Source organism: Neodiprion lecontei, chromosome 6 (assembly GCF_021901455.1).
Source record: "Neodiprion lecontei isolate iyNeoLeco1 chromosome 6, iyNeoLeco1.1, whole genome shotgun sequence".
Lineage (NCBI taxonomy): Eukaryota > Metazoa > Arthropoda > Insecta > Hymenoptera > Diprionidae > Neodiprion > Neodiprion lecontei.
The window spans coordinates 28,554,726-28,569,172 of NC_060265.1; the positions used below are offsets into that span (position 1 = coordinate 28,554,726).

At 38.0% G+C, this 14,447-nt stretch overlaps 1 protein-coding gene across 2 annotated transcripts; it reads left to right on the forward strand.

Moving 5' to 3' along the window:
* Positions 1-1,543: 1,543 nt before the first annotated feature.
* LOC107217884 lies at positions 1,544-14,124 on the forward strand. Of its 2 annotated transcripts, XM_015655570.2 has the most exons (8): positions 1,544-1,701; positions 5,565-5,701; positions 6,064-6,220; positions 6,359-6,447; positions 10,653-10,805; positions 11,458-11,712; positions 13,236-13,331; positions 14,002-14,124. In XM_015655570.2, the coding sequence occupies exons 2-7, from the start codon at positions 5,602-5,604 to the stop codon at positions 13,313-13,315; spliced, it is 834 nt and encodes a 277-aa protein (XP_015511056.1). In that variant the 5' UTR covers positions 1,544-1,701; positions 5,565-5,601; the 3' UTR covers positions 13,316-13,331; positions 14,002-14,124. The 2 variants fall into 2 exon arrangements, with proteins under 2 accessions (XP_015511056.1, XP_015511057.1); XM_015655571.2 differs by lacking the exon at positions 13,236-13,331.
* The last annotated feature ends 323 nt before the right edge of the window (positions 14,125-14,447 follow it).

Consider the following 14,447-nt stretch of genomic DNA (forward strand, 5'->3'; position numbering starts at 1 on the left):
AGGCACGAGTTGGGGGAGGATAAGTGTGGGAGAGATGCTGCACCGAAGCGGATCATCGGTTATGTGTGTCTGTGCAAATAAAAATAGCGATGCACATTTTTAGACTGCACGCTCAGACTCATGTGCATGCACGGTTCGTTTACCGTCTGTGAAAATTTATTATGCACGTTGTTAGAATTCTCGTTTTAGGTAATAGTGATGCAATTACGTTACGAAGTATGCAACAGATTTCTCAGACTGGTGGAAAACAAATCTGTTGGACTGATCGTTTTCGTCATCAATTGCGTTGATCAGTGATTAAGCATCGCGAGTTTCGGGCAGTTTCGCGAATATTTCGTCTTATTCTCGGTGATGTAGTTGGTTATATTTTTCAAATAAATTATTACGACGTGACTTGTGCGTTTCGAAAAAAAACTGAATTCAACGTCAGTTCTATATATGCCTTTAATTACGGTAATCGATCATCACGTATCTTGAAAATTGTGTCTGAGAATTTACTTTTTCGAAGAATGAAAAAGTTTCATGTGAATAATATAACTGCGATTCAAATTTAAGAACTTTATGCAGCACGGTGCATCTATTATGATCCTCAGGGATAAAGTTACACCGTGCGTGGAAAAAAATAAAAATATAAAAGAATATGAAAATTTGCAATTCCAGTGTTATTAATAGGGAGAAAAAATCGTACAGATGTTTTTTGACCTTCGGTAAAACCCGCCTCATAACTGATCTCTCGTGTGCGAGTGTCTGTGCTGTAAAATTCGTATCACGTATAAAGATTGTTAGGAAATATACAGACGTGAAAGATGGATTTGAAAAACGGAAATGATAAATAAATGTTGCGGGAACTCCCGACGAGTACGCAAACTGTACGTATATGTATACATACAGTCGATTCCTATCTAGACATCTGTCTATTTTGCACACGGTTACATTATTTTCGACGAATGACGTCGTATTCCGTGAAACACGTCACGAACAAATGTCGTAAACAGACGTACAAATGTACGTACGTAAGTTCACATACGCCCGTTACATCCTTCCTGTCCCACACGGCGATCCAAACTTTGCCTTAAATGCTTTTTATCAACCGTGATCCGCACATCCGCTGTGTAAACAACAATAATAATAACAACCGCCGATATAAATAAAACATTCAAAAATGTATTCGAGTAAATTAATTTTACGCGAACTTCCTCCGCCGAATTACATCGGTAGATTTATTTCGAAAGCTCGAGAGAAAGAGAGAATAAGATCAATTGTCTCAGCAGAGACGGAGAAGGGATCGAATGACCTTCATCCTTAATCTTCCAAGTGCTATTATTGTTACACAGAGATTCTCGGGGATCGGATTGTGACCGTGAAAAATGCGGGGGCTGTCGAAAGCTCGTTGAAAGTGTGCGAAAAAGCCGAAAATAATGACGTAGATGCGGCCACAGTGCCGAAGGATCACTGGTGCAGGGTAATAATACGTCGGGCATGAGCGAGTGATAATACGGAATCCATTCACAGCGAAAGATTCGGATGTTTTGACCAATCGGCGGGTGTTAGTGGGGGTTGCCATAAATGTCTCGCAGGAATTTTCAAATTTTCCCGCGGCGCGGCAGCACCGAGCGCTGCCTATACTAGTCGAGCTTTTTTCGACGCGGACGCGCAGTGTAAGGTCCAACCCCCGAACCAAACGGTCATCCGAATCTATAGGTAAAAGAATAATCGATCGATCGCTCATCGATCATTCTTCAACTGCAACGATTATAATAATATAATACATAACAAGTTTTTTTGTTTTTTTTCTGCCGAGGAATTTGAAAAACTAAAAACTCGTTTACGTATTTCGCAGTATATTTGTTGTAACGTAGACATTTTTTTAACCGAAATTTTCAAAAGGAAACCAGAGACATACTTCATACTTCCATCGCTAACTGTGAGTGCACGGACTGATTACCCAGAGAAATTTCGGTCCAGCGAGAAAAGCAAAAATTGACACATTGATTCACCACGTTCGTTACTTTGTTCGAAATTTTTTCAACATTTTTAACGCAACGTGGTGCTGAAATTTCGGTTTTTTTTTTTTTTTTGGTTTTTTTCTCTCTCGTTTCAATATTTCCATCCCACGTTTGTTTTATTATATTTTATACAGCTGTGTGGCATATATTATGTACATAGAGTGTGAATATCTGCAAAATATTTTCGCTGGATGTGATTACCAGGACTTCGTTGTAACAGTATGAAAACTGCACCAAATTGTAACTGATAACAAGTACAATATTTTGAATTGCGATACGTTGAGGACTAACCATTTTTTTCACCCTCCAAGCCTCTGCACGTTTTGAACTAAGTTTTCGCTTTTATTTTACATATATTCATGCTCTATTTAGTATAAACATTCGCCTTGAGTTCTATTTGACGATATTTGCACTGTGTGTGTGTGTGTGTGTGTGTGTGTGTGTTGTTACAATTTTTTTATTCTTGTATTACATGTAAGTACGTATACCGTTAAGTCGTGCCGCGTAAAATACTGTAAATTTCGATCCAGAGGTAGCGAGAATACGGAATAGGAAAAAGGAAAAAAAATGATATCCGAGAAGACGCGGATGAAAATGTATAAATAAGTTTGTTTTCACAAGTCAAGTCAAGTCCTGCACTTACACCAACTCGCATTCGTCTCGTGATACAATCAAGACGCGGAACAGGAGAAGAAAAAAAAAAAAAAAAAGTACGAAGACGAATGAGAAAATAGAGAAGTTGAAACGTAGAGGAAAAAATTAACAAAAAGAATGAAGTTTCGAAAAAAAAGAGTTAAAAAACCAAAGCGTTTCGTACGTGAGAAATTTTCGCGAGAAATGTTCGTGAATAATTGTGTAAATTTCGGGAATCGCGGTGTAAGATAAAACAATACGGTAGAAGGTTTGTCATAATCAATGCCCATTTGTTTAGAGGTTATATAATACATCCGCGTATTTATATTTAAAGCTCGCGTAAAAATAGAGCGCCGAGATTGCTGGCTTACTTTGCCGGACCGAGACGGACCGACACTACTGTCAGCACCGGTGGTCAGCCTCGTGAAAGTAGTACGAACTTATTTGTATCGGACTGAACGAAATAAACGCGTCCTTGTTTTATCACCAGGGGTACGTAATGCGATTTTCGCAACATTATTTCACCCCGATAAACGATCCAATTGATCGATTGCTCAGTGAGCTGATAGCCGGCGGAATAAGCTTTCAAGCAAAAAAGTAGATTTTGTCTCCCCCCCCAACTGGTAACCCATGTATCATAATCCAAGGTCTGGGAATGAACGATCATACATCGCTTCTGCGATTTTCTAATCGAGGAATGAGTGAACATTCCGCAGTTAATTTCTGTTTCAAAATTTTTCATTCTTTACAAATTTACTACGAATATGTTCGTCACTGCCTTACATGGAATCGATTACGCGAGCCGAAGTAGTCGAGCCAAATCTGAGGCCACGTGGACCTCGGACTTACGGCTGCCAAGTATTCGATAACGAATAACAAAGTGTGAGAAACCTGTCGTGACCGTTGTGAAAGAAATTTTTTTAACGTAATGGGGGGTCGAGGAGTATGAGAAAGAGGCGGGGGCAGGGGGGAAGGTGACTATAAAACCAATCCACCCATATTACTCCCCGTGACCGAGATGTATTTCAGTTTTTGGACCTATGCCCCAGATCGTTTCGGTTGACTAGGCCACGCCTATATTTAGAGCACCGTCAATTTACACCCGCGCTCCTGATCTCACCGTGAAGCATTAGCGCTCCAACGTTTTCGAACATTACGCTTGGCGCTACACCGAGAACGAGTTTTTTGTGAAACTCACCGCTTAGCGCCGGCGGATAGGCAACCCGAGCTGCGTTTTGTACGGCTAAGCGTCAAAGGTGCAAGCTTTTGTTACCTACTTCACGGCGCTGGGTCGCAAGTTTGACGGAAAACTCGCGATGCATGCGTGACCGGATTTTGAGGGGGAGTTTGTGGGAAATAGAGAGAGACAAGAATCGAGGCCGGATACGGAAGTGAAATGCTGGAAAAAGCGGAACGCGTGGGTCTGCGGGGCGTTATTGGGTCATTATCAGGGAAAGAATGGAGCCGGAGTCGGTCTATCGTTGCGGAAATCGGTCAAAGTCAACGGCGCAAGGGACGTCGGGATTGGATGTCCACCTGTTTCGAACTAAAAATGGCCGCGCCCCGGCCAACCTAAAATTAGACACCCGCGAATCTGGGCCTCTTGCGTCACGCGGCGAATGTTGTTGGCTTAAATATTCACCCCGAATTTATATTTCCCGCCTCGACGTTGAACGGGGAATTATCATCCGGGAACCGGGATTATTACACGGAGAGCCCCGGAAGTACCACCGAAGGTGCTTGCGATACGTCGACTCGCTTCTTTTTCGAGCTTTTTACGAAACGCGACTGCTTTTCCGCATCTCGCGTTATTCGGGCGCCGATGTGTCGCCTCGCGGGGGTTTTGCAAACACGTGAAAATTGAACGGCAATGATCGAGACGGCGGAGAGGATGGCGCTAAAATTAGAGGCTATCCGTTGCGTCAACAAAAATAAAAGGCGACTCTGCTCGTCTACGTCGAGGAGCTGGATTGGCCAGGAAATCGGAGGCATGGCCAATCCGAAAAGCGGTTTTATTCGAGTCAGCTCTAGAACTGTTTAAAATCACATTGTACAGTTATATGTATATCGCGAATATTTCTTACAACGTATTTTTAGAATTACTCACTCGCTCGCTCGCTTGCTCGCTTTCTCTCTCCTGATCTGGGTAAAACGAGATACTCGCGTGCGCACTTCTATCGGCGCGTATTACACGCCGATCAGCGCACGCGCCTGCGCTTTATCCCAAGTACTGGAATCCCGCGTCCCCGTATTACGCGACTGGAATTATTTTCGTTTGTTTCCTTTTTACATTCTCCTTTGATAAGGTCGAATCAAGGCCGACTCGGTGTCGAGTTTATATTCGCCGTACGAGCAAAGGGAGGGATGCGATATTTTTGAGAACGGATTTTTTCCACCTTTTTCTATCATTTTCGTTTTTGTGTTTACATACAGTTTTCTCGCTTAGCAAATATAACCGAGTACGTAACTTCACGTTTTCTAAAAATACGCAAACGCGAGGGAATTGTAACCGAAGCAAGGTTAAGGAAATATATAAACCCTACCTCTGGAATATAAATGTAAACGGCAGCGTTTATGCAATCCTAAACATGAACACGTAATAGTAACAGGAGTTTGAAAAGCGGAAACGTTTGACGCACACGATCGTTAAGAATATTTAAAAATCCGTAACAGGGAATAAATAAATAAAAAATCAGAATCTCCTGAGGGGGTCTTGAATTTTTGCCAATTTTCACATTTCGTACGACATTTACGATCTGCATTTGCATACGTACTACACATGTTTTTAAATTCCATCCAGGAGGCTACGATTATACTTCTTATTTTCAAGAACTAATGCGATCGGTTAAAACTCGCAAGACTTTTCGTTCCCCCGAAAAAAAAGGATCGATTAATCAATCGGTGGACATGTTTTTTTGATTGCAGCGAACGAGTGTGGTTAGCAGATCAGTAGAGCGGCAAAATGGACGCGCGATTCAAAAGCAACCTCGATATGATTGGCCGTAATGAGCCGATCACAAAGAAAGCCAAGTTCTGGCAAAGCTACGTACGCGCCCTTAAAGGTATTTCAATCAATCTGGCAGGTTATGTTACCCGAGGCGAGGAAATCCTCGTGAAAATCCGAGCAAAAAAGTATTTTACAAAAATTTCGAACGACGAATAGTTTCCGAGTTACGATAAATTCCACGTCGACCGATCGGCGCAAGCGCAGCGTCACTCGTCGCGCATGCGCAGCGGCGTTGAGTTTCGCGCGCATCTCTGCGTTGATTGGTCAATTTTCAAACCCGAATAACTCTGCGAGTTTTCGTCCCTCGAAGTTGGCGCGAGGAAACTTTGGTCTTGGAATTTCACGGGGAATCTAATTCGAGCCTCGAGGACACCGAATCGCCGAAAAATCTCCAAATTTCTTTATCTCCGATGACAGGAACCGACGACATGAGGGCTCCCGAACACACCCACAGGCCCCGTGGTATCTACCGCTCCGATTTCCCTGAGCTGCATTCCACCTCGTGGCCTTGGGGCAAGTCCATCTACGACGACCCCATCCACGCCGGCGAGCGCATCAACGTGCCTGGTTACAGGTTTGTTTTTTCTCCTCTCATTCTCGTCATCTGATTCCGCGTCTTCTTTGCCCGCAGTTATCAGCGCGCGTTACAAGGGCCGCCATTTAACAAATTCGAATAATCACTGGAGCGGGATTTTTATTTTTTTTGTCACAGGTACCTTCCCGTTCACCGTGAGATTTACGGCTACTCACCCAGGCAGCTGTACCCCCACCAGTACAAGCCAGTTGAGCGCTATACTCCCGGTACGTACTAAACAGCTATAGAGAAAGAAAAAGATACGAACAAAAAATCCCGTACAGATAGTAACGAATGAAAGAAAGAAAGGAAAGAAAAGAAAGCGGAAGTTATTCTCCCCCACCCCCTCTCCCAGCGAGAGTGAGAATGAAAAACAAATTTTGATATCGAGAAACAAAAAACCAAATAAACAAAAATAATTAATAATATAACAATAATAATAATAACAAGAACAACATCCCACGAAACGATCCCTTCGTACGTGCCGTCAAGAAAATAAATCTTCCCACATTTATAACAAACACAACACGCAATAATACAATATTAATAATGCACTCGATCGCGTCCCCGCATCAATCGATTTAATATACTTAATACTTATGCATATATACCATATTCACACGTATGTGTGTATATAATAATACGGGGAAAGCTGTGGTGATGAGCCTTCGTTTTCAAGATCTATTGTCAAACGGGCGTTATTCATCTCTGAATCTTATTGTGAAATACTGTGACGATAATGACGATGTTAATGATGATGATGATAATGATGATAATGATAATGATATAATACGATATGTGTAAGAATTTTTTCGATAATACAAATGCAAAGTCAGAAGGAAAATAACGCAACCGTAGAAAAGATCTTGCTAACAACCTCCAAGCCTGCACTCGAAAACCAATACAAATGAATGAAACTAAAAAAAAGTGAAGAAAATTAGATAAAAGAAAATTGTCATCGATAACAACGACGAACGAGTATAATTAATATATATATACGGTATACATTAATTATATACCTGTACCATGTTACATCTAGTCGTACAAATTTGTTATTAATAGTAAAGGTAATAATGTATTATCTGTATAATAATACATACACACCTATATATTATTAATCAAAACCATCATATCATATAATAAAACTAATATTACTCTCTTTGTATCCAAGTTGTTATATACATATACCATATTTAAATACACGTATATACGAGTTTTAAGTATAATCCATGCGTCAGAAAACCGTAATTTATCTTCTCAATTAGTCTAGCAACAAAAAGAGCTAATAACACAAAATACCATAAAAACACAGCTGTCAACATTATTTGCCACAAACGTTATTCAAAAGCATTATGCAGATCCGCGAAAAATTCACACGATTCGTATGTTTGCCGAAAATTTTCGCGACGTCTTTGGGCAATTATCATATTCTTGGATTATTTTCTTGAAACGATATCTAATAATCAAGTCCTTAAACACGTCTCAGCATGAAACACGATCCTGATTAAAAATTTCGTCTGTGTCGTGCTCGTCCCGAATCACCCGTTGTAAGTAAAGTGTCTTCATCGTTTTTTAGAAAGAGAAAATGAACAAAATTTTATACATATATATACATATTTTTTTTTCCACCCAAAAAAGATGGTTTTTCACTTTGCATGCTTCTGGTTCTGATTTTTACAGGAGCATTTCCGAGCATATGGGTAGTTTTGAGTCGTATGCTAGACTTGAGCGACCTAAAGCGTAAACAGATCGCCCGAAAGTGGGAAATTAAAGAAAGAAATCAAATGAACACTACAGTGAGACATAATATTTATAGAAAGTCACGTTTCACCAGTTTCTAGACATCCCTCTAATAAGTTTTAATGCCCAGCTACGAGATTCCGGAGGTTCTTACAGCCTAGCCGGCTAGTTATAGGATATTGAAGAGAGTCTTTCGAGTACGTCGAAATCACCCGGATGACCGAAATGAAAAACGATCAGATTCGCTGCTCGACTCGAACTTGCGTCGTATTTTTTTTTTTTTTTTATGGAAAAATTTTCGCAAGTTTCACGGAGCAATTAAGGGGATTTTCTTACAGCTCAAAATCACATCTCTGTTTCCTTTATAGGTACCCGTGATGTTTTCATTTAATTGTGCAATATTTACCGATCGTCATGTTAACTGTGCGTAATGGAATACCATCTGTTTTTTTTTTTGTTGTTCCTACACAACAACCGAACTTCTATAATACGTACAACGAAAGAAAAAGGTATTCCAAGGATTTGGATTGAAGATGATACAGTCTCAAGCCACAGGATATATTAAATGCAAAGTAAATTCTGACTAAAGTCAATCAAAGAAGATGATAGAAAAAAAAAAAAAAAGAAGAAATTATATATACACCATTCAAAATGACCGCCAGACTTGAAAAAGCTAGAAATTTTAATGAAAAGCTTCGTTTTCTAATTCCGTCTTTCGATTTTTACTTTATTTCTCAGACAGAAATCTTTCGCACTTCATAATTATTGTCGAATAATTTACGTCTGAAGGATAAGGACAAATATCGAAAAAACAAACACTTAATATACGCTCTCTAATAATATATATATATGTAATATGCACGGAAACGGAATTGTTACTAACAAACAAAAATAAACAAAAACAACAACAACAGCAACAAAATTTACTATAAACGGTAAAATTAATTTCAATTAATTCAACCACGATCCAAAAATTTCTGTCTTTTTCAGGATATGGCATGTTTTCTTTAATACCACCCAAATATAAGCTTAAGCTGTCTCCACGACCACCAAATATGTAATTTTTGTTTCTAACAACAACCTGCGGTAAACCGGTAATATAATGACACAATGAATTTTTTTACTTTTCTTTTGGCCCAACAATTTTTACTTCTGCAGCATTTGTACACAAACTTGGCTCAATTTTTTTTCTCACAATATTATACAGAAAATATGAAACAAAAATGATATTTGGAATACGAATACGCAGAAAAAAAAACAACACAATGATAATAATTCTGCAAGTATCTTGGGGGCGCATAATTGATTCAGAGATTTTTTTTTCCATTTTTGAGATAAAAAAAAAAAACAAGATATATTTTTTGTTTCTTCATCCCGAGTCCACGGGAAGATATGAAGATTTTTTGACAAGGACATTCTCGAAGGTTAGTATAATACGCTTATAATTTTTATGAAAATGCATTCATACCCGCTTTCTAGAAGCTGACAAATTTTCATTACATATTATAACAAATTTTGCAACTGCGTAGAGGTTTGAAAATTTATTTTGCACTACTTCTCATCTTAAAACACAATGTATATTCACATATTATTTACTTATGCCTCATACATAAAACGGCATAGCAACGCCTTTTTTCCCTGAATATTTTTTCACGAGATGACAGAAATTGTCTTTTGGAAAAATCGCATTTTTTCCCACGCTTAGCAAATTCATACGTTCAGTAATTAAATGCATGTGGAATGTTGCATGGTGTGGTAGAAAAAAAAAAAAATGTCTAAACAAAAGTCCAATTTAAACGCAACGCAATTACTAAAACACTAAAAGAGCGGATTTATTTTGGAAAGTGTGAATGAATAAGAGAATTTTTTTGTTTAGAAAAAAAAAAGTTACATCAAATGTTCATCAGGGTTGTGTGTAAACGTCGCCAAATCATTGTTGGAAAAAACGAGTTGTTTTCTTTTCTTCAAAACTAAAAACAGTTAAAAAACATAAAAAAAAAAAAAAATACCACCATGTGCACCAAAATAAGAAATCATTTCGTTTTCGAACACGTAGTTATGTATAATACGTATAATATTTTAACTGTGTTGAAATGTGATTTTCTGTTATCCTGTATAGAAACATATGTGTAATAATTATATGATGCCATTTGTGTAATTCAGAATACACACCATAATAAGGATCACCACGTTGATAAAACACGAATATATGTAATATCGAATGTCTCACGTAAAAATAGAATCAAAGAAGAGCAGGTAAAAGAAATAGAATAATAATAAAAAAAAAAAAAAAAAGAAACGATTTCTTCGTGAAAATTAAACGCATCATCAAAAATAATGAAAAATTCTCTCGGACGCAGCACATGCTGAGATTAAAAATTTGAAGCGAAAAATTCATGAATAACTTTGAAATAAGAAACCAGTACGTTTCTTGACTACATTTTATAAATTTCTTTATTTTTTCCTTTTTTTATACTCGTAAGGCAGAGCTGCGTCTCAGGGGATTGTATATATAAAAGAAAAAACCTTGTGCAAATAAATAAATACATACATAATTAACGACGATAATAAGTACAATAAACGAGAGAAAAAGATCTGTCGAAAAAATAACTCCCATATTCGTAACTCGTCAACTTTATAATAAACTGTGTATCTTACCGATTTTTTTTTCTCTTCTTCTCTTGAAAACCAGCGAAAGATTTCGATGCTGACAAGGCTTGGAACGCCCACCTCGACCGTCTTGCCGATATCGATAGAATGTACCCGAGTCCGACACCGCTGCTTCATCGACACAGAAACCGACCCGGATCTCCGATCACGACGAAGCCACTATTCGACATTCACGGTAATTTCAACGATTCTTATTATTGATTTGAATTTCAAGTTAATTTTGAACACTTATGCTAATGAGAAGTCATCCATTATACGACCGAAAGATGCGAGTTTTATATTTATTTTAAGCTTTGCAATTTGATAAACGATGCATAATTGTTTAACTGAATTCACTTTACTCAAAACATTTTTCTACACTTTTTATATAACAGTTTAAAAACCGTTAGAAACGACGATTTTTGCAAAAATTTTTCACAAAATTTATTCTCATACATCAGCACGTAGTTCAAATTGGATAATATTAAGAAAAACGTACCGAATTTCAACGGGTTTAAACACGTATTCAATTTATAACTAACGAAATTAATTTCGGACTTAAATAATTTCAATCTTTGCTAGAACTACGTAACAGAATAGAACGTGTCCAAACTTGTACGAAAAGTATTTTTAATGCGTTTGAAATTTTAAGGCTTGAAATGAAGATGAAATCATCATCATCTTTTCTACCCTTACAGTCGATTATTCGCGACTATGGCCAAGTACCGCTAAACAGCGATTACTCAGAAAGTAAACCAAAAAAAAAAAATAAATAAATAAATGAATAAATCGATAAATCAAACAACACCGCAGTCCCTTGAAAACGACCCCTCTTTTCGCCGTCACAGGTCACCTGCTCGATGATTTGGCGAACATCCCGTCGTTCCCGACTCTCTTGCGCAAGAAGCCGATCTGGGATCTGCTTTCGCCATCGCCGGCGGTGCCGATCAGCGCTTTCGCAAGAGACCCGTGGTGGTACCCGAGCTACGCGCCCTACATCCCCAACTACGCGCAATACAGGACTCCGTTCTATCTGAGAGACAGCTACCTGAGCCCAGTGAAGCGTCGCTACCTTTGGAGCCGACACCCCCTCAGGCCTCTGGGTAAGACGCGATTCCCCCTCATCCCACCCTTAAGTACTCACTCGCCGCGTCACTGAAACACAGGCTGCATCGAATGAGCCACGATTTTGCCCATTCGGTTCACAATTACTACTACTAGACTTTTTCCATACTGCTGTTTTCTTTGTTTAATCGTTGGGAGGAGTCATTGGTAGTTTTTAGATTCAGAATTCCGATCAGGTATTGATGTCGCTTCGTACCGCCATCTTGAATGTACGAGGGAATTTGTTTTTGACAAATAACTCGCCCATTTTCAATCTTTGACTAAAGATTATCTTTTAAACTAAAACTCTAGGGCATATAATCCTTTGATCGATATTTTCTAATGTAAGTCGTAAAGTCAAGAGGGCGGTTGAAACTCCTGCAGAATGTGGTCGAAAGTCTGGATTTGAACTACAAATAAACCTCCCCCCCTCAAAGCCCCATGATCTTACAAAGAAAATTATGGTATCGAATAATTCCAACCTTAAGTTTATACTTCAACCGGGCTAGTCGGGTAGTTCGAAATCTTGAAAATTTCCAGCCAAAACATTCGTTTCCACTCGAATCGACACACTTCGATGACTGGTAACAACTTCAATTGTTATATGTAAGATGCGAAATTGTTTTCGACGCGACCGTCACTTGTTTTTAGTTTTCCGTAGCGCGTGAAGGTGGCGACTAATTCGAATAGACGAACCGCACATACGTTACTCTTACGTTAAACCTGTTAAACATTCGGCCTATCACCCCGAACCGAGCGGCACTCGCGCTATGCGAAATCTCCGAGCACACTGAGAGTTTGAGCTCTGGGTTTTAGGCCGGTGTTGATATCGGACGTAAACATTGTGCCGAGTCTTTCATCGGTCACCGACTCTCGTATTAATATGAATTTATCGCTGGAAAACAGATTTTGCGGTTTACATACCGCTGCCGCGCTGTTCTAATCGTTCTTTTTTCGAAACACATTGCAGACATTCGCTACATGCACACACATATATACATATATGTAATGATTTTTGTTTTTGCTTTCGGTTTTTTAATCAGAAACGTTCAACGAATTTCTTTGCAGATTTGTCGGAGGACCTTTGTCTATTGCCGATTTGAATTTTTGATACTTCTCTTTTTGAGAAAGAGAAATAAGTGAGCAATGACGATATTTGTGCACGCGAAACTTCACGTATATTTACATATATATAGATACGTATATAATCGTTATTTCTGCACTACTTATACAGGTGTAGAGAGATAAATTATCTTTTTGTTTTTTAGAATAGAAATTTTTGGTAGTTTAGTCTAACTATGGACGACAACGTAGTTATTAACGTATACGTGTATACGACATAGGAAAAGCATGCAAGTGGAAATTGAGAGTCTTGCATAAACACGCACAATCATTGATTTTCCTCGACGTAAAATTATTCCACACATTACAATAAACGACTTAAAATACCCAATATAATATACATACTTGAATACAAAATAATAGCCTGCATTGAAATGTGCGTATATATATTATATTACAGGTAATTTCTCGAATTGTACCTATTATTCAAAGCCAAGTCCACGAGTATGCTTTACGGAGCCATGGTACAACCATTGGTAATCAGATGCAACGTGAGGTCAGAGTAATATTCTTACGAACGAACGTTTGTCAATAATCACTTAAAAGACGAATGGAAAAAAATTAAATAAACATTCGTGATGTCATGAGTGAACCCCCTCCTCCCCCCCCCCCTGCAAACATTTTTTCTCCTATATTTTTCGAGCACAATTTTCTTTACACGTACACGAGATACAGTGAGATTTTATCAACATTTCACGCGACTAACGTGTAATCGAACCTTTTCATATTTACAATCGTACGTCATGTTACAAGAAAGCAAAAAAATTCAATTTTTACACGTGCACGTACGGTTTTTGAAAATTTCCAACATTTTTGTATTTTCTTCTTTTTCATACAATCCATTTTTCAACTCGTTCTCTGTATAACGTGATGGTTGTGTGCAGCTTTCATGCTTTACAACTAAGCGAATGAATTTGAAGTAAACAAAAAAAAAAAACGATATGAATAATCCGAATAATCTATGATTAATAAACGCGCTCGAAACCTGGAATGCTACAGTTATCACTTCCTGAATGATATTAATATTATTAGCCAAATTATCCAAAGCCCCGTGATGAAAAAATAATAAACACAATCGAATTACTTTCTTTCTTTTCTTTTATTTTATTTTTTTGTCAACGTTATTGTGTAATTAAAAAAATTAACTCCAGATTTCACGTTTTCAGCTGCCGCCTTCTAAGGGACTTCACTTCGCCGCCCAAGAAGTAACGAGCGAAATTGACGAAAAAAAGAATAATTTCGAATTGAAAGTGGATAAAACAAAAATAAATAAAAACGAAAAAAAAAAATAAAACAAAACACAAAAAAAAATATTTAAATTATTCACGTTATCATCGCCCGCACAAAATTTGATCTTCAGAAGTCTGACTCACCCCCCGGAATTTTATTTATTATAACATTTTTTCGGTTATTATTTACTGCCTGCAGAGTATTCTTAAAAGGCTTACTACTACTACTACTACTACTACTACTACTACTACTACTACCGATACTACTACTACTACTACTACTACTACTACTATCATTATTATTTCAACGATATTATATCAATAAATAAACATATTTACTAAAAGTCAAAAATGTTTCCTTTCACTTTCATCAATCCATGATA

Coding starts and splice junctions, on each gene's coding strand:
- LOC107217884 (XM_015655570.2), top strand. CDS start 5,602: ATGGACGCGCGATTCAAAAGCAACCTCGATATGATTGGCCGTAATGAG. Junction 5,702..6,063: donor CTACGTACGCGCCCTTAAAG/GTATTTCAATCA, acceptor CTCCGATGACAG/GAACCGACGACATGAGGGCT. Junction 6,221..6,358: donor ATCAACGTGCCTGGTTACAG/GTTTGTTTTTTC, acceptor TTTTTGTCACAG/GTACCTTCCCGTTCACCGTG.